This window comes from Lepidochelys olivacea (genome assembly GCF_965140295.1).
Source record: "Lepidochelys olivacea isolate rLepOli2 genome assembly, chromosome: 7".
Classification (NCBI taxonomy): Eukaryota; Metazoa; Chordata; order Testudines; family Cheloniidae; genus Lepidochelys; species Lepidochelys olivacea.
In genome coordinates, this window is record NC_140417.1 from 34,630,713 (window position 1) to 34,650,717 (window position 20,005).

At 42.4% G+C, this 20,005-nt stretch overlaps 2 protein-coding genes across 2 annotated transcripts in view; both read left to right on the top strand.

Annotated features, from left to right (window-relative positions):
* The window catches only part of PHF2 (PHD finger protein 2), a 142,851-nt gene that overhangs the window by 78,488 nt on the left and 44,358 nt on the right, over window positions 1-20,005 (top strand). The window contains exons 4-7 of the mRNA XM_084634049.1: window positions 6,945-7,105; window positions 11,450-11,591; window positions 18,986-19,172; window positions 19,781-19,943. Of these exons, the coding sequence (XP_084490175.1) occupies window positions 6,945-7,105; window positions 11,450-11,591; window positions 18,986-19,172; window positions 19,781-19,943 (653 nt within the window). The remainder of the gene's footprint in view (window positions 1-6,944; window positions 7,106-11,449; window positions 11,592-18,985; window positions 19,173-19,780; window positions 19,944-20,005) is intronic.
* On the top strand, window positions 13,637-15,791 carry LOC311523748 (myb/SANT-like DNA-binding domain-containing protein 7). The gene is made up of 2 exons (XM_084634050.1): window positions 13,637-14,558; window positions 15,194-15,791. Exons 1-2 carry the CDS (start codon window positions 14,031-14,033, stop codon window positions 15,218-15,220), a joined length of 555 nt encoding a protein of 184 aa, XP_084490176.1. The 5' UTR covers window positions 13,637-14,030; the 3' UTR covers window positions 15,221-15,791.

Here is a 20,005-nt window from a genome sequence, read left to right on the forward strand (position 1 = left end):
GACCTAGTTTTAAGCTAATTTCACAGACTTTAAGTCTTTAGTGATTGTCATTACGTGTAATGGCTCGAAGTCTCCTCTCAGTTACATTGGTGCAGCACTATTAAAACAGGTGCTTTCCCCAGTTAGCTGGGTCCTGTTCCCTACTAACACCTGTAAAACGGGCGCTGAAGGGGTCCTGGGAAGAAGTAGCATCTAGAAGGAATCCTGTTACTATATCTTTAAGGACTGGAGCCTTGCAGAGAGAGGGGTGGAGGCTCCACTCTCACCCAGCCAATCAAGAATGAGCTGGGAGAAGGGCCAGCATAAATGCTGCCTCCTTCATAGCAGGGCAGACGCCTGTGGATACGGCAGGGAGTAAGAAGGCTCCTCCAGGGTCCTGAGTTATCAGGGAGAAAACAGCTGCCGAGGAAGTTCTGCCTGCTGAACTCTCCTTGCCTGAGGGTGGAAGGGCTGACTGGGAAGAGGGCCAGGTGGAAGAGCAGCTGCCTAAGGCTCTACAGTTGGCCTAAAGTACAACTCCAGCTCCAAGGAGGAATTGCTAGGAGGCTCCTGTCTTAAGGAGAGGGACACAGGGTTTGTCCAAAGTACAGCCCAGCTCTGGGACGAGGGCTGGGACCTCATGAACAGGGGAGGTAATTGAACGAGACTCTTGCATGGACCCAGAGAGGGCATGGACTTGAGCAGCTAAATAAGTTAGTTGCTCTCTGTAGAAGGAATGAATAAATCAAACCCCACAAAGAGTGGTTGAACTAATCTGGTGTGAACTAATCGCTGAGTGCAACGAGCCTTCAGGGCCATGACAGGCTGCAAGCATGCATGCTGGAGCGTCACGCCCTACGGCATTGCCACACAGTAATACTTAGGTGAGAAACCTGATGAATTACGTTCCGTGCTCAAGCATAGTGCAGACTTTTCTGAAGTTCATCTCAGCTTGATCAGAAAAGTAGCCACATCCTTAGTTGCTACAGTAACAAAAACTTGTTTGGGGTATTGATAGTGGGCATTTTACACATTTATTTTGTAACTCTGTACCTCTGTTCATCAGAATGGTTATTTTTTCTGGTTCTTACAAGTGGATCTAAGTAACAATTGAGACTATTTCACAATCATGTTTGGAGGCAGGTAGAGTGTACTCGGTAAATACAAAAGTTCTATAATTTATGGAGAAGATTGCCTTAATTTAAAATATCTGCCCCCAAATCATTACTCTATGGGGAATCAGCTGCAAGTTTATTTGCTAAAGCTTCTCTTTTGTGAACATTGTGTATAGGTGTATTTTTCACTTAACTTAATGCTTAACAATTTTACTTGTATGATTTTAGACCTTTGAACTCTTTGGTTTTCAGCTTAGCTGTTTTTGGACTGGCCACTTAAAACTATGTTTACCAAATCTTGCAGCTATATTAATAGATTTTAAGGCCAGAAACGACCATTATGATAATCTAGTCTGACCTCCTGCTTAACACAGGCCACAGAATTTAACAAAAGTGGTTCTTGCAATTACTAGGTGAAACACAATAGAATATTCAATAGATTTAAAATATCAAGTGGCCACATTTAAACTGCTTAGCTGGAGCAAATTGACAAATTCCTTCTCAAACTTTTTTTTTTGGGGGGGGTGGGGGGATTTTTGCTGGATCTCTTCAACTGCCAGTCACTCCAGTGGGAGGTTTTTTGGGGGGTGGGGGGATTTTTGGTGGATCTCTTCAACTGCCAGTCACTCCAGTGGGAGGTGAAGACACTTGACACCTTAAAAGGAGGTGATCAACAGCTTGAGGGATCTGGCACTGATTTATTCAAATCAAGAGTCTGACTTTCACCTGGTCCATGTTCATGTGTATTCACGTGTGTGCTCCCAAATCAGGGAGGTTCGCATGCAGTTGTAGGTCTTGCATTTGCATCTTTCTTGGCTTTGAGTCATTCTGCAGCTTCTGTAAATTTGGCCCTCAGTTTGTTTTCACCATTTTCTGCTCAAGATGGATTGTGCACAAAAGAGAATCCCCAGTGCTGAAGCAGAGGTTCCAAGGAGGAGTTTGCAAACAGTTCATCACAGGATTTATCCCTCAGCCATTTACAGTTGTGATGTTAGTAAAACAAAAAACTTTTGGGCCCTTTGCTATTTTAAGACTGACTTAATAATGAAAATAGTTGGTGCAGTTGAAACCTGCAGACGTTCACAGACCAAAACCCACACTAACTGTCCAGATCTCTCAAACCCACAAAGGGGCTTTTTTTTAATTTTTAAGTTGAAACCTCTTGCCTGTGTCATAGCACAAAGCTGAGGTGAAATTGTGTTACTGAAACGCACCGAAAGCCATAAACCTTGTGGTCAAGGAATCCAAGGACCGACTGAGATCAGAGGAAATAGGGAGGGGAGAGCCAAAAAAGAAAGTGGGACAAAAATGGAACTCTGCCTTGTGACAATGTGCTCATTTCATTTCCTGTGTTCCAGGCCTAAAGAAAGTTAACTTTGTCAGCTTGATTTTACACTTCTATTTTGTGTCTTTACCGATTTCTTCGCCTCCCCCACAAACAACAAATCAGTATCTGCCAAGGGCCTTAAATTCAATACATTAAACAAAACCACTAAAACACTTAAAAAAATTACATTTAAAATCAGCCTGCTGGTCCCAAAGTACACATCAAAATATCACGTCAGGCAGTGAGGTTGGCTATCCGGGCGGAGCCGCTCTAGAATTTGGAGATCAGTTTGGAGGCAGGGCTGGTAGCAGGGAGAGATAAATGATGCATTTGAGATGCTTGGACCCATATTTTGGCACTCAGTGAGGTATTCAGGGGAAAGGGGGGTAAGAGATTATTCCACCAGGGCTCAGTAATACATATTGTGACTGGCTTATCATGGCTGACTGGGATTCAGCTCCTACATTATTAATACCAAAGTAGCATTAAAACGAAAACATGTAAATCCCACAATTTTCAGGTGCCTCAACCTAGTTGATAAGGTCTCTGTTTCTGAATAACAGCTGCCAACTGCTCTGGTGGATTCAGAGCTCCTTTCATTGAGCTCCTTCCTATCTGTGAGCTTCTGTGGACTCTTACGGGACCAAATTCATTGGTGACTTAGACATGCGAGTTACGTGTGGGGTGTTCCTGGGCTGTGATGCAAGCATAAGGGTTTAAGTGATAAACCAATGTAATGTGAACCAGCTGGGCATTCACTGGCTGAATAACCTGAATGTAATTTCTATGCTGAGTGGCAGAGAATGTATAGCAGAAAAGTGACAGGAGAATTTAAAAGAAGAAGAATATAAAGCATCCAACCCATACTTTATCTGGCAGTTTCCTGTTAGTTACTGTTCCTGCTACATCTCTCCCATTTGCACCTCCTTAACATGTGTAGATTACCTTAATTTTGCATTCCCAAACTGGTGCAAGTTGCACAACTTATGTCTCTTATACTCCTTTTATGTCCCATTTACACTCACAGTGTAACTTGCATCACCAATGAATTTGTCAGAGGACCTTTTATGGGATCTGCACCTGTTTACACCAGTGACAGGTGAATTTGGCTCATTCCATTTAACACTCTGCTGTAATTTAATGGCTCCACCCTTTGCTTCTTGTTCCTAGTTAAATAGCTCCTCTTCAAGTTCACAGATTGCATAGAGTTTAGGTGGAGCTCATCTTTAGCTAAGTATCTTTTACCTCAAGAGGTATCCTTGTTCCTTAAAGCATAAAACCCTCCATGAGCTAATACCACCTCTTCTGCATCTTGAGGCACCAGATATCCATCTAGGACTAAGAGCACTTAATTTCTCAGAAGGCCATCTCTGGGGATCTGCTCCTTGACTTACTAGATTCATAGACTTTAAGGTCAGAACGGACCATTATGATTGTCTAGTCTGACCTCCTGCACAACTACTTTGGTCCTTAGATCAGATTCTCAAGGCTCACTCTTTGCACCTTAATGGCACCTAGGTGCAGAAAAGCACTGTCCTTACTAGCCCTGGCTTAAACTGTATCTACCAAGGAAGTAATATCTGCTACATAAACACATGCCTGGCAACATACCATATGGATCTGTTATCATCAGAATGCTGGCTTTTATATGTGTGGTTTCTGAAAAAATCCTCTTCCAGAGCCCTTACCCGTCTGTACACTGAGTATCTGAAATATTCCCAATAGGAATTATTCAGTTTACCTCTCGATCATCTTCCACTAATTTACACAGTGTTTGGAACTCGTTATAAGGCTCCAGAAACAGCCTGGCCCCTTGGAGTGGTTACCACTGTCTTCATCTTTTTCCTATTTGTATCTAGTCCTCTTGTTCTCCAAGCGTCCCCTCCTCTGGACAGTTGGCATGGTCATCTGGCTAAAGAATGTATCAATAAACTTCTCACTTTCTCCAGTGTGAGGCTTTCAATTGGGTTCATGAATCCTGGGGACAGTTAAGAATTCCAGAACGTCATTCAGAAATTCACCCATCTGACACTGAGTGCACTTTCTCCTGCTTCCAACTGGCACTAATCTATCCTCAATAGAGCTTGATCTCAAAATCTACTCACCCATGCACAAAAAGCCCCAGATCCTGGTACTCAAACAGCTGCATCATTTGAACTTCGGAATCCCATTACGCGTGTCTGGATTAGAGCGACAAAGAAAGGGACTTTCCTAACCGCTTGCCTTTATTCAAAACAAACCCACCTTTCAGCAAAGAACTCCAGTCAGGACTATGCCGTAGTTGTATCTTATGCACTGACACACTGAGAAGCTACAGGTTTCGGAGTCACAGCCGTGTTAGTCTGTATTTGCAAAAAGAAACGGAGTACTTGTGGCACCTTAGAGTCTAACCAATCTATTTGAGCATAAGCTGTTGTGAGCTACAGCTCACGAATGCATCCGATGAAGTGAGCTGTAGCTCACGAAAGCTTGTGCTCAAATAAATTGGTTAGTCTCTAAGGTGCCACAAGTCCTCCTGTTCACTTCACCATGGCAGTATGAGTGTTTGTATACCTGCTTCAGCTGTTACTAACTCAGGCAGCTGCAGTTCAGAACTAACACAGAAGAGGGCAGTCCAACATTAGTCTTAAGTGTTTCTGGAGTTGTACTGAAGGGTCTGTTATCACCCCCTTGGTGCAAGTATGAATTTGTGTTATGGCTGTAGGTGCCTGTGTGCCCACTGTGTATGGGAGAATAGATCTCTCGGTATACACAGTAGTGCACTATTAAAAATATCTTCACGAGCTTAAAGAAACTTCATACTTGTCCAAGTAACTAATTTCCCCATATGCCTAGGTAGACTCAGAGGAGAAAATAGCATTTGTTAGAGCTTTTCCTAGAGGACTGTTACTATATGGGGACTTGTAGTCATGGAATCATTAATCATTTTCACAGCGATCGTGCCTTTGAAAATGTTTGTTAAAATATTTTAGTAGTGAGAAGCTCCAGAGGTTGGATTTCTGAAACTTCTGAGTTTAGTTTATCTATATTTGGTAAAACCGTTGCATTGTATCAGTGTTTGTTAATTACTGTAAGACTTTAGTGTTTGACTATGAGTTTTAAAGAGTTTAAGTGAATAATTTTCCTTAACGTTACATAACATTTTGAATGTTGGCTTCTTTAAATTGGAATATTTAACACTGTTGATGTGTCTGCATTTTGCACTGATAACTGTTCTCCACACCCATTGAAATTGGTTCATTAACACAAAGTGTTATCTTTGATGTTTTCAGTAGTTTAGGCAGATGAATTTATTCCGGAATATTTAATCATGCTTCACATATTTTGCAATAAATTGATTCATGATTTCAGTCTCATGCATATAATTGGAGTGTTGCAATCAAATGTGAACCTGAATAGAGTTCAGTGGAATGCAGTTAGCTATCTAGTCACAAAGAGGCCTGATTCTTCACTACCTTGAGCCTTGTATAGTCACTTAAATCTATTCAACGTTGGTGTAAAATGCTATGCATTTAACACACTGCTTGCAAAGGTGTGAATGACTACACAAAGTGCTAGGAGTGGAGATCCAGGCTTCCAATTTCTAGCTGTTATGAATTAATTTCCAAAAGACTTCAAGATTTATTAATATTCCTGGTTTGGGCTCCTCTTCTTATAGATCCAGGTTTTTGCCCTGAGCACTTACAACTCTCATTCAAGACAGTGGGATTTTGGGGTACTTGGGAACTTTCCATATCATGCCATTAATAAGAAAAGAAATGTAATAATTTTAGTCGCAACATGCAAAGTCTTACCTTTTGTGACCAGTGAATAGCTGACTACAATTACTGGGCAGAATTATACCCTCGCCTGGAACTGAAAGAAGAATTTGTCTACTAAATTTATTGGAGAAAAGTTGTAAATTAGAATTGTTGGATAAACAAAACAAGTAAATGTGTGTGTGAGAAAGAGACAGAGATAGATAGATAGATATATAAAAAAAACACACACACACAGGTACTTGCTGTTGAAAGAATGTGCTTTTGACTGTTTTTGAATACATGTACTTATATATAATGGGATGAGGTATTAAACTGCCAGTCATAAAATCCAGCATACAAAATTCATATTCAGTTTTATTTGACACACTGACTTCAGTAGAACCATGACTTCTTTCCTATTGTTTATAATTTCCAATAGCAAAATTCACATTACGCTATTAAAGGTGCCTAAGGGAGTTAGGTGTTCAGTTTCCATTGAGTTTCAATGGGATTTGGGCACCTAACTACCATATGCTCTTTTGAAAATCCCAGCATTTCGTCAATAGAAGTAGAAGCCAAGGACATTGTTTTGGATTGTTTCAAAAATATCAAGCTACCTGATTAAACAAAGCATGAGGTACTTGGGATAAGTTATCACTGGCATCTTATGGCTTAGAATGACTTGTATATAATTGTGTGTTTATCCTTTCAGTAAAGAAATCAAAAAGATGCTGAATTTGGATGTGAAATATCTTAGCACGGTAACTGTGTTTGTGTTTCTAGTGCTGAAGATGTGGTAGTCAAAGTGACCGGAAGCCAGCTAACAACAGAATACTTGGAAGAAAATGGATTCACAGAGCCTATCCTGGTTCCGAAGAAGGATGGCTTGGGCATAGCAGTACCCGCACCTACATTCTACGTCAGTGATGTTGAAAACTACGTCGGTATGTATTTGTCTAGAGAGTGGCGTAATATTTGTTTGCTGCTGCTTTCAGTCATGCCATTTCAGCCTCACCCTGTCACGTGTAAAACTAGAGTAAACCAGCAGGGAATCAGGCCTCTTTGGTTTTTGATACTTATTTAAATCAAGCTCCTGACAAATGCTTGGGAGAAGAACATTTTGAGCGATTTCCCTCCCCCCCTCCCCACTCTCATCGTCTGCTTCTTTGAGGGAAGGTGAGATTTGATGGTCCAGATCCTCGGAAGGAGTAAAACAGTGTCAGTGGAGCTAATTCCATTTATGCCAATTGAGGATTAGGCCCATAATATCACTGGCATTAATCAGTAAAAAGCAAATGGGGGGAAAATGATGATAAAATAATTTCAGGCCTTCTTAAACATCATCAGGAAGGAAAAAGGGGACAAACACAGGTCCCTTTTAAAAATCAAGATCTCATCTGGCCTGCATAGACATGCTGGCCCTGATGTTTGGGTCTGGCCAAGCTAGGTTTGGTGCATGACCCTGTAGGGGGCAGGAGGGGCAATGGTGTCTGTGTGGGCACCTTTGTACTCCTCAGATTCCCAGGGCCCTGGGATCCCAGTTTGGCCTTTTTGCATAAGCTAGAGCAACCCCTGAAGGCTTCTCCATCTTCCTGCAACCTATAGTGGCCCAAATGGCTGTTGCAGTAGCTGGGGATTGCTGGAATGCAGCAAACTCCGGTCACACCCTGCTCAACACACTGCACACCCCCTTCCCCTAGGGATCCCCCAGCTGTACAATTAGGCCAACTTTAAGGCTGCTTTGTGCTACTGGAGTAGTGAAAAGGATGCTCAGATAGGGTCAAGGTTCTGTCCTTAAGGGCCTGATTCTACATTGCTTTACCCCTTGTGCAGTCGTTCATACCCGTGCAAAGTGGGTGTGAAATACTTTCATTGGGATTGGATAGTATTTTACCACCACTTTGTGCAGGTGAAGTGACCTCACAAGGTGCGAGGAGGCTGGCCCTAGAGATTCTGTGGCACTTTCTATACAATTATGGGAAGATATTGCTCAGTGAATTTCTCTTCCCACTGTGGTGCAGTTCTCCGTGCTGGTTGGCTGCCAGTCTCCGTCCAGAATCGGCTGCGTTTAAGTGGTTTAACATTTTGTCTTAAAATTAGAACTGCGCCAAATGTAAAATGTTGCTGTCATCCCTCATACTGCAGGGCTCCCAAACTTCATTACACAGTGGTAGCTTTTAATTACTAGTTAAACCACAATTGTTTAGTGGGCAAATCCTGTGTGTTCGAGAGAGTGAGAGCAAGGCTTTTCTGTTGCACTGCAGAGCACTCTGTTCCAAGAAGCAGTCGTCATGGTGTTGAGAAATTGGTTCTCCAAACCATGTCCTAACTAGGGCTTTCAATTAATCGCAGTTAACTCACGTGATTAACTCAAAACAAAATAACTAGATTAAAAAAATGAATTGCGATTAATTGCAATTTTAATCGCACTGTTAAACAATACCAATTTAAATTTATTATAAATATTTTTGGATGTTTTTCTACATTTTCAAATATAGTGATTTCAGTTACAATGCAGAATACAAAGTGTACAGTGCTCACTTTATATTATTATTTTTATTACAAATATTTGCACTGTAAAAAAATAAACAAAAGAAATAGTATTTTTCAATTCACCTAATGCAAGTACTGCAGTGCAATCTCTATCATGAAAGTGCAATTTACAAATGTAGAATTATTGTTTTACATAACTGCACTCAAAAACTAAACAATGTAAAACTTTAGCGCCTATACGTCCACTCAGTCCTACTTCTTGTTCAGTCAATCGCTAAGACAAACAAGTTTGTTTACATTTACGGGAGATAATGCTGCCCACTTCTTATTGACGATGTCATCTGAAAGTGAGAACAGGCTTTCGTATGGCACTGTTGTAGCCAGTGTTCAAGGTATTCAGGTGCCAGATACATTAAACATTCGTATGCCCCTTCATGCTTTGACTTGTAGATTGTACTATCTTTTGTTTATCTTTTTTACAGTGCAAATATTTGTAATAAAAATAATAACATAATGTGAGCAGTGTACACTTTGTAGTCTGTGTTGTACTTGAAATCAATATATTTGAAACTGTAGAAAAACACCCAAAATATTTATAATGAATTTAAATATTGTATTATTGTTTAACAGTGCAATTAAAATGGCGATTAATTTTTTTAATCATTTGACAGCCCTATCCTAGCTGACTTCTACCATCTCACCATGTATCAGACATACAGCTAGACTGAGGTCCTCTACCCATACGAGGCATTCCAGTTTGCTCAGTTTAGCTTTATAGCAGTAGGTATTGTTAGGCGTTTTGTGGTTTCTATTGCTAATGATCGTTTGCATTACTTTGGTGATATTCTCCTGCTGTATCACTTTCCCGATCATCTGGTTGACTTCCTCAAGTTCTCTGCAGACTCCAGCCTGTTCAGACCTCTTCAGCACACACCTCAGAGTGATCACTTGGAGCCGTCCTGAAGGAGCTCTGTAACCACTGCAAAATTTGTTCTCCTTGCCTTCAAAGCCCTCATTCCTCCATCTGCCTCCAGACTCTTGTCTGCCCTTCCACCTCACCCAGTCCCTCTGCTACCCCACTTGCTTCCTTTCCCTCCTCTCCTCTGCCATGACTCTGCAGCTCCATCCTGTCTTATAAATACGGCAAAATCTGCCCCTTCTCCACTATAATCAGTTAGCTGCCAATTACTGTATTAATGTATATTGTTACCAGCCCTCGGTGTTTCTCCGAGTATGCTGTCCCTCCCCAGCCTCATACCCTCGTCCCGTAACATGTCCATAGTTGTAACGGTTGTGTGCAGTGAGATAGTTGCACAAACAACAGTGTATTAAAATAGCCTTTAATTTACTGTAATTTCCATCCTCTCTAGTCTACTGGAAGCATAATTTTGCTTGTCTATCTGCTGTCCTTAGCAGATTGTATTGTTTGACCCGAGTGCTCCTTAGCATCTGCTGGCTTTCCCCCAGTCTCTAGCTAAAACAATCCACCCTCCCTACATACAAAAAGCTCTCTAATAAACAGCCAAAGAGAAGAGCAATACAGGCTGTGCAAGCTGGAACTGGTTTCTATAGAGAATGGGACAAAACAAATTTCTGGTGTAACATTAGTGTAATTTGGCTTTGATGGGGTTATATCAGGGAGGAATTTAGCCCATTGTTTCTAAGATTTTCCATAGGCCATAGAAGAGTCTATTTAAGAAGCAGCAGAGGAGAAAGTAATTTGTGCAAACTAAAGAGCCAGACAAGTTGTTACTGTGCTGACATTAGGCACTAAAAGCCGTGTTGTGACTAAAGAACTGATTTATTCTATATCTGCCAAAATGTGAAAGCTATAAACAGGGACATTGGGTGAGAAAATGAAGACTACACATTTAAACTCCACTGAAATATAAGACAGTAGGGTCGCTTTTCAGGACAGCAGAATAGAGAAAATGTTAACTTGTTGGCTTAAAAATGGGCACTCATTAAGGATTGTTAGAGCTCCTGGGCCTGACTCTTCCCGCACTTACACCATTTGTACCCTGGTGCAGCTTCACCAGCTTCTGTCGCGTTACTCTTGGTTAGTGTTATCACTGGAGTTCTGAATCAGGTCCAATTTCTTTTAAATGAAATGCAGAATGAAGGTTCTGGTGACTTGTTTTCTGTGTTTGGGGAAAAGATGGATTTTTTGGGTAGTTTTAACAAAATGAACTAGAAAAAGTAAGACTCTTTTAGGTGCACCTGTTACTCCAAATGACTGTACTTTAGAAATGGGAACAATATTAGGGGGCTGATCTTTGTTGATAGCTAACATTTATTTCAGTTTGCCAACTTGAAAATTTATTAGAAAAATAATAGGAATAAGAAACAATTGGGAAATCAGTTGTGCTGTATAATATCCCTACTATCCTTGTATTATTTTATCCTTGTATTATCCTTGTATGTTAAGAAAATATAAATGTTAGTTAATCGCATAGGGTTGGTTTTGCAGAGCTATTTCGCTGTGGATTTCCATAGGATTTTGATTATGCTACTGTGGAAATTACACAATGAAATAAGTAGAGAGATTAAAACTAACTTAACACTCATCTTTTTCAGATAAAATCTTTTAAAATGAAAAGCTCAGAGGAGATAAGTACAAACTCTATTGTTAATATAACCTTAAGATTACACTGGTAAACATGAAACAGTTGGGAAATGCAGAAGTTAAGGTGCTTCTAGAAACTTTACTTCATCCACTCATTGTACATAATGGGTCCAGTCCTTCATTCCTAGTGATCTAAAACTCCCATTTTCTCTTGGCATTAATTCCTTAGGACCAGAAAGAAGTGTTGATGTCACTGATGTCACCAAACAGAAAGACTGCAAGATGAAGCTGAAGGAGTTTGTTGATTACTACTACAGTACCAACAGGAAAAGAGTTCTCAATGTAACTAACTTGGAATTTTCAGATACAAGGTAAGAGGGAATAATTGACCAGCCCACTCCACAGACCGTGGAACCATTCCCCCTGTAGAGTACGGTGTCCTAAAAGCTCTGTGAGATTTGCCTGGTGGAGTTTTGAGTCCCTTCTGGCCTCTCCTGCAGGTTTCTCTGCTGGAGGTGCTGTGACCTCAGCATACTGATTTCACAGTGGGTCTGATTCTCCACTGCCTTGCCCCTTGTGTGGTCAGTTAGGGCTTGTCAGCAGGGGAAAGTTTGACCTGTTATACCAATGAGATACAGTTATGCTGCTGTAACTCCCCATGTGGACACTCTTCTGGTATACTAGTGGCTTTTTTTTCAGTGTCACTTTAAACTCCTTCCCAAGTGACGTGAACTAAACTGAAAACGACCTGGGGAATTATACTGGTCTAATGATATCTTAAATTCACACCTTCAGTTATACCAAATTTTTTCCCCATGTAGACATGGATACTTATATGAAACAAGTCAAATATTGGCAGGAGGACAAAAGAAGAGATAAGGCAAAGGCATAATGAAACTGCAGAGAGATGTGTAGATTAACTAGGTCCTCCACATGAACTTCTCAAGGGATGTTGTGGGGAGGGAAGGTCTTGTTTTCCAAGCTTGTTTCTGACACAATAGGAATCTTCTGTGATGTAAAAACTGTAATTGGAGAAAAGTTACAAATGTAAGATCGCTCCTGGACAAGGCTCTGTTTTTGTGTGGAGTATAGCACCAAGCACATTATCAGTGCAAAATTAATAAACAACATTAGTGATTAGTGATAGTGCATCCCAACCTATCAGCCATGTGGATCCTCACAGGGAATTCTTCACTTCAAAAAAAGAGAGAGCAAATAAAGATCTTGTACTGTTGCTAAAGTGTTGAGATGAAGTCTTTTTGCCTCTTGAATTGAGCTCACCACAATACTGAACCTGGCAGAAGCAAAATGCACTTTCAGGCTTTTTTTTTTTTTTTTTTTTAATTAACAAAGCCAGAATAAAAAGGGGCGAATGGTCTTTGGAAATCTGCTGTAAGATAAAATTATCCATAGCACCTGAGAGTCCATGGAACTTGGACTCCTTAGTCATGTTGGCACTTCTGAAAATGTTACCCTCAGTCTGTTTTCCTTGATTATATTTTTGTATGTGTCCCCAAGAGCACAGTACTAAAATGGTGAGTAGGCAAGCCCTTGATAGATATTTGGTAAAGCCATCCTAGGCACCTGTAGACACTGGACCAGATTCTGATTTCAGTACACTGGTACAAATTCAGTGCAACTCCACGTGGATTAAAAAATATACAGTGGAGTTATTCTGGTTTAATTTAGTTCAGGGTTTAATGAGAGCAGGGTTAAAGTGAATATAGTCTGGGGATTATCTGCTTCAGTGTTTGCAGGTAATCTGTTATCTCTTTGACTCCAGGTCCGTCCTGATGTTGACCTTATGTGACAGTGACACTGACTTGAACACAGGTGTTTAGTTGTCCCTGAATATGTGTCCCTGCTACAGCACTGATTTGAAGCTAGCTGCAAAATTTAGTGTTTGAATGAATTTCAGTTTTAGAAACCTCAGAGGTGGGGAATCTCCCATTCTGCACTGTTTCATGTTGTGTTTTAGGCTCTTAACAGTCCCCTCTATATCTGAAAGTACAAATTACTGTGTTTTGGTTTATACAACCATATTCAGGACTTTGAGTGAGATTATACCCAGGAGTAGCTTCAGTGGGGGAGTTGAATTTATGTTATCCTGAACCTTATGCAGCCACATGAATCCTTTAGATTTGCCTTGTACTCCTTCTGGGTAATCTAGACATGTATAAAGAAAATGTCACCAGGGAAAAGGACCCTTTATAAAGACCACATCACTACAGAGAAAATGTGATGAGCTCCAGCAGAAAAATAAACAGTTATGATTTTAGAAGAACATTCCATCTTGCTGAAAAGAAAGAAACAACAACAATAATTAACACAGACTAGAAAAAGGTGGAAAGATAATTGCACATTCATTTCTTTTAATATCCAGAGATTTCTTGCCTGTGCTCTCTTGTATTTATTGTTTTAGCCCTGGTTTACACTACGAGTTTAGGTCGAATTTAGCAGCATTAGATTGATTTAACCCTGCACCCGTCCACACAATGAAGCCATTTTTATCGACTTATTGGGTTCTTAAAATCGATTTCTGTACTCCTCCCCAACGAGGGGATTAGCGCTGAAATCGACATCGCCAGGTCGAATTTGGATTAGTGTGGACGCAATTCAACGGTATTGTCCTTCGGGAGCTATCCCACAGTGCTCTCGCGTGACCATTCTGGACAGCACTCTTGGCTTGGATGCACTGGCCAGGTAGACAGGAAAAGCCCTGGGAACTTTTGAATTTCATTTCCTGTTTGGCTGGCGTGGCAAGCTGATCAGCACAGGTGACCGTGCAGATCTCATCAGCAGAGCTGACCATGGAGTCCCAGAATCACAAAAGAGCTCCAGCATGGACCCAACGGGAGGTACTGGATCTGATCGCTGTGTGGGGAGATGAATCAGAACTCCGTTCCAAAAGACGAAATGCCAAAATATTTGAAAAAATCTCCAAGGGCATGAAGGACAGAGGCTATCACAGGTACCTGCAGCAGTGCCGCGTGAAACTTAAGGAGCTCAGGCAAGCCTACCAAAAAACCCAAGAGGCAAATGCCCACTCGGGGTCAGAGTCCCAAACATGCTGCTTCTATGGTGAGCTGCATGCCATTCTAGGGGGTGCCCCTACAACTACCCCACACCTGTACATGGACTCCTTCAAGGGAGTCTCATGCAACAGGGATGAGGATTTTGGGGACGAGGAAGATGAGGAGGAGGGGGAGGTTGAAGATCGCGCACACCAGGCAAGTGGAGAAACCATTCTCCCCGACAGCCAGGAACTGTTTATCACCCTGGAGACAGTACCCTCCCAACCCAGGTTCCCGGAACTTGAATGCAGAGAAGCACCTCTGGTGAGTGTACCTTTGTAAATATAATACACGGTTTAAAAGCAAGCGTGTTTAATGATTAATTTGCCCTGAAGACTTGGGATGCATTCGCGGACAGTACAGCTACTGGAAAAGTCTGTTAACGTGTCTGGGAATGGAGCAGAAATCCTCCAGGGACATCTCAATGAAGCTGTCCTGGAGGTGCTCCCAAAGCCTTTGCAAAAGGTTTCTGAAGAGGGCAGCACTTTACCATGGCAGGCCAGTAGCACGTAGTCTGGAATCATTGCATAAGAAAGCATGGCAGCGTGTGGTCCCGGTATTTGCTGGCATTCAAGCAACATCCGTTCTTTATCTCTCTGAGTTATCCTCAGGAGAGTGATATCATTCATGGTCACCTGGTTGAAATAGGGGAATTTTATTAAGGGGACATTCAGGGGTGGCTGTTCCTGGTGGGCTGTTTGCCTGTGGCTGAAAAGAAATCATCCTTGCTGTTAGCCACGCGGCGAGGGGAGGGGTGAAGCAATCATCTCAGAGAATTGGGTGTGTGTGGGGGGGTTAATTGGGTTTGTGCTGCACGTTAACCTGAAAACATCAGCCCCTCCTTTTAAATGGCCAGTGTGTCTTTTTCAGTTTTACTCTCCCTTTTTTTCCTCCCGCAGCTGCAAATATTTCAATGCTGTGACTAGCATCTCCGTCCCAGAGGCTAGTGCAGATAAGAAGGCGAAAAAACCGCACTCACCATGAAATGTTCTCTGAGCTCATGCAGTCCACCCAAACTGAAAGAGCCCAGCAGAATGTGTGGAGGCAGACAATGGCAGAGTTCAGGAAAGCACAAAATGAACTCAAGGACAGATGGCGGGATCAAGAGGAGAGGTGGTGGGATCAAGAGGAAAGGTGGCAGGATGCAATGCTGAGGCTACTGGAGGATCAAACTGATATGCTCCGGCGTATGGTTGAAGTGCAGGAAAGGCACAGACCACCACTGAAGCCCCTGTGTAACCAACCGCCCTCCTCCCCAAGTTCCATGGCCTCCTCACCCAGATGCCCAAGAACGTGGTGGAGTGGGGGCCATCTGGGCACCCAACCACTCCACCCGAGAGGACTGCCCAAGCAACAGAAGTCTGGCGTTCAATAAGTTTTGAAGTGCAGTGTGGCCTTGTCCTTACCTCCTCCCCCACCCCACCCGGTGCTTCCCTCCTCCTCCACCCCTCCTGGGCTGCCTTGGCAATTATCCCATTTGTGTGACGAATTAATAAAGAATGCGTGAATCTGAAACAACAATGACTTTATTGCCTCTGCAAGTGGTGATCGAAGGGGGGAGGGGAAGGCAGTTGGCTTACAGGGAAGTAGAGTGAACCAAGGGGGCGGGTTTTCATCGAGGAGAAACAAACAGAATTGTCACACTGTAGACCTGGTCAGCCATGAAACTGGTTTTCAAAGCTTCTCTGATGCACAGCGTGCCTGCTATGTTCTTCTAACCACCCTGGTGTCTGGCTGCACGTAATCAGTGGCCACGCCATTTGCCTCAACTTCCCACCCTGCCATAAACATCTCCCCCTTACTCTCACAGATATTGTGGAGCACACAGCAAGCAGTAATAACAATGGGAATATTGGTTTCACTGAGGTCTAACCAAGTCAGTAAACTGCATCAGCGCTCTTTTAAATGTCCAAATGCACATTCTACCACCATTCTGCACTTGCTCAGCCTATAGTTGAACAGCTCCTGACTACTGTCCAGGGTGCCTGTGTATGGCTTCATGAGCCATGGCATTAAGGGGTAGGCTGGGTCCCCAAGGATAACTATAGGCATTTCAACATCTCCAATGGTTATTTTCTGGTCTGGAAAGTAAGTTCCTTGCTGCAGCTGTTCATACAGACCAGAGTTCCAGAAGATGCAAGCGTCATGTACCTTTCCTGGCCATCCCACGTTGATGTTGGTGAAACGTCCCTTGTGATCCACCAGTGGTTGCAGCACCATTGAAAAGTACCCCTTTTGGTTTATGTACTGGCTGCCTTGGTCCCAAGATAGGGATATGTGTTCCGTCTATCGCCCCACCACAGTTAGGGAATCCCATTGCAGCAAAGCCATCCACTATGACCTGCACATTTCCCAGAGTCACTACCCTTGATAGCAGCAGCTCAGTGATTGCATTGGCTACTTGGATCACAGCAGCCCCCACAGTAGATTTGCCCACTCCAAATTGATTCCCGACTGACCGGTAGCTGTCTGGCGTTGCAAGCTTCCAGAGGGCTATCGCCACTCACTTGTGAACTGTGAGGGTTGCTCTCATCTTGGTATTCTTGCACTTCAGGACAGGGGAAAGCAAGTCACAAAGTTCCGTGGAAGTGCCCTTACGCTTGCGAAAGTTTCGCAGCCACTGGGAATCATCCCAGACCTGCAACACTATGTGATCCCACCAGTCTGTTCTTGTTTCCCGGGCCCAAAATCGGCATTCCATGGCATGAGCCTGCCCTGTTGCCACCAGGATGGCCAAATTACCGGGGCCCATACTTTGAGAGAAGTCTGTGTCCATGTCCTCATCCCTCTCATCACCGCGCTGCCGTCGCCTCCTCGCCTGCTTTTGCAGGTTCTGGTTCTGCATATACTGCATGATAATGCGTGAGGTGTTTACAATGCTCATAACTGCTGCGGTGATCTGAGCGGGCTCCATGCTTGTCGTGGTATGGCGTATGCAGGAGAGCAGAGTTGCAGGGGAAGCGGTGGTTGGATGACCAGTTTTGCAGACCTACTGCACTGTCTGCTGCCAGGACACAACAGCTGAGCGGGCTGCATGCTTGCCGTGGTATGGCGAGACAAGGGCAGCCGAGCAGAGTTGCAACGGAAGCGGCCCTGCGAGACCACCAGGAGAGCAGAGTGCCAGCGGAAGCGGTGGATGATGACAGTCATATAGAGGACCTGCAAGGTGGATTCATAGCATCAGGAGAGCATAGTGGCAGCGGAAGCGGTGGATGACGACGACGGTTAGCAGTCCTAATGCACCGTCTGCTGAAAGCAGTATGGCACCCGCATGGAAAAAAGGTGCAAAATGATTGTCTGCTGTTGCTTTCACAGAGGGAGGGGCGACTGACGACGTACCCAAAACCACCCGTAACAATGTTTTTGCCCCATCAGGCATTGGGAGCTTAACCCAGAATTCCAATGGGTGGTGGAGTCTGCGGGAACTGTGGGATAGCTACCCACAGTGCAATGCTCTGAAAGTCGACGCTAACCTCGGTACTGTGGACACACTCCGCCGACTTAATGCGCTTAGTGCATTAGTGTGGGGACACACACAATCGACTGTATAAAATTGCTTTCTAAAAAATCGACTTCTATAAATTTGACCTAATTTCGTAGTGGAGACATACCCTTAGTGATTTAAGCTTGTTTCCACATAAAGAATCTAAAGTAATTTCAGAGTTCAATGATTATAAGTATTTTCAATAGGGATTTTACAGCTTTTCACTTTTAGGAGACAACAATGATGGGAGGTCTTTTATTCTCAGGATTGCTGGAGCCATCACTCATATGCTGCTGATTTAGACATCAACTACCAAATATTTTATTTCTTAACAAAGACCGTGACATTTTAATTGAATCTCACACTCCATCTTTCCCTGCCATTTTAACTGGAACAATGTTATCAGGCTCTGGCGGTGAGCATAAATGATATATGCCTGTCAAACGGGAGCATATAATTTTAGATTGATGTTCAGATGCTCTCATTTAAGTGACATTTTAAAGTGCCCTGTGTTGGAGAAACAAATATTTGTTCTAAGTATTGACCTGGTTTAAGTAAAAGGTTAATTTAGTTCGAGCACTACATAGTCACTTTTTCAGTTCTTCATGTCAACTTGTGATTGAATGTGCTTGAATGAGCTCCCTGAATAACACTTTCTCCTCATTTGAAGTTTTTGAGAAATCACTGAGACCAGAAGTGGCTCAAGCCCTCATTAATTGTATTAAGAATGGCCAGCTCACTTTGCCAAGAAAAGGGGTAATTTCTCAGCCCACCTGGACTCCTCCTATCCGTGACATCAAAATGGAACATGCCTACTGTATGCCACCATACAGTCACTGACCCTAAACAGCACAATATTGACACTGTAAACCATGAGCTAATTAAACAACATTAATAATGCCAGCAGCATAAGTCCACAGACCAGTAAAGGATCAGCATGTTTCATGAAGAGATTTAAATCCTGCCAACTTCTGCTTGTGAACATTTTTCAGCTTATTGTAAAAGTATAGTTTCCTTATGCCTGAAATATTCCAGATCAGGTTCTGATCTTAATTACTTTGCTCTAAATTCAGAATAACTCCATTGACAGGTATGAAGTTGCTCCAGATTCAGATTGATGTAAAAGATCAGAATCCAGCCCTTTCCTTTCTGTACATGATGGTTATTTTGATCATTATTAAAAAGGTTTTTTATCCCCTCTGTTAAGAATGTCCAGTTTTGTAGAACCACCAGACATCGTTAAAAAGCTGTCTTGGGTGGAGAATTATTGGCCTGATGATGCTCTGCTGGCAAAACCAAAAGTGACCAAGTACTGCCTGATATGTGTGAAGGACAGCTACACAGATTTTCACATAGACTCTGGAGGGGCATCGGCTTGGTACCACGTGCTGAAAGTAAGGAGTTACATTTTACTTCCATTTAATAACCAATTTAATTCTTAGACCATCATGAAACACTTCGGAGCTCTTTGGCTAAGGTAAAGTGTAACCAGGTCCTCAACTGTTGTAACTCAGTGTAGCGCCATTAATTGGTGCTATGCCAGTTTACACCAAGGATATGGCCCATAATGTATAAATTGTCTAAATCTTCTCTTTCAGAGCACTCTAATTTAAGGATTAATTAGTTAATGTTTGTGCAGTACTTTCTAAATTTAAATCTCTCTATAAAGTTTAAATGTTATTAGTATTATTCTATTCTGCTGTTACTCTGATACAGTAGGTCTTTTCCATCTGTCACTAATATGATCCCAAAGTCTGAGCAATTATCTACTAATAATGAACTTTGTACACGTTTGTATATAAACACATGATCCTTTTTTAAAAAACTTCTTAGACTGTATGTGATTCCGTTTTCTGTTATGTTACTATACTGGGATTCTATTCAAAATCGTCCAGCAAACCTCATTTAAAGTGTGTTAAAATATGCAGTCCAACAGCCATTCTGTTGCCGTTTCATTTGGTTTGGATGTTTGTTGCTAGCTGCATCTTTTTTTTCAATTCAGGGAGAAAAGATATTTTATCTCATCAAACCGGCCTCTGCAAACATTTCCCTGTATGAACGCTGGCAGTCAGCAGCAAATCACAGTGAGATGTTTTTTGCAGACCAAGTGGATAAATGTTATAAATGCACAGTTAAGCAAGGACAAACGCTCTTTATCCCATCAGGTGAGTAGGTTGCTAAAGGTGTTCTGTGTAGAGTATTCCCTGGAATATTAAGAACAAGTGCT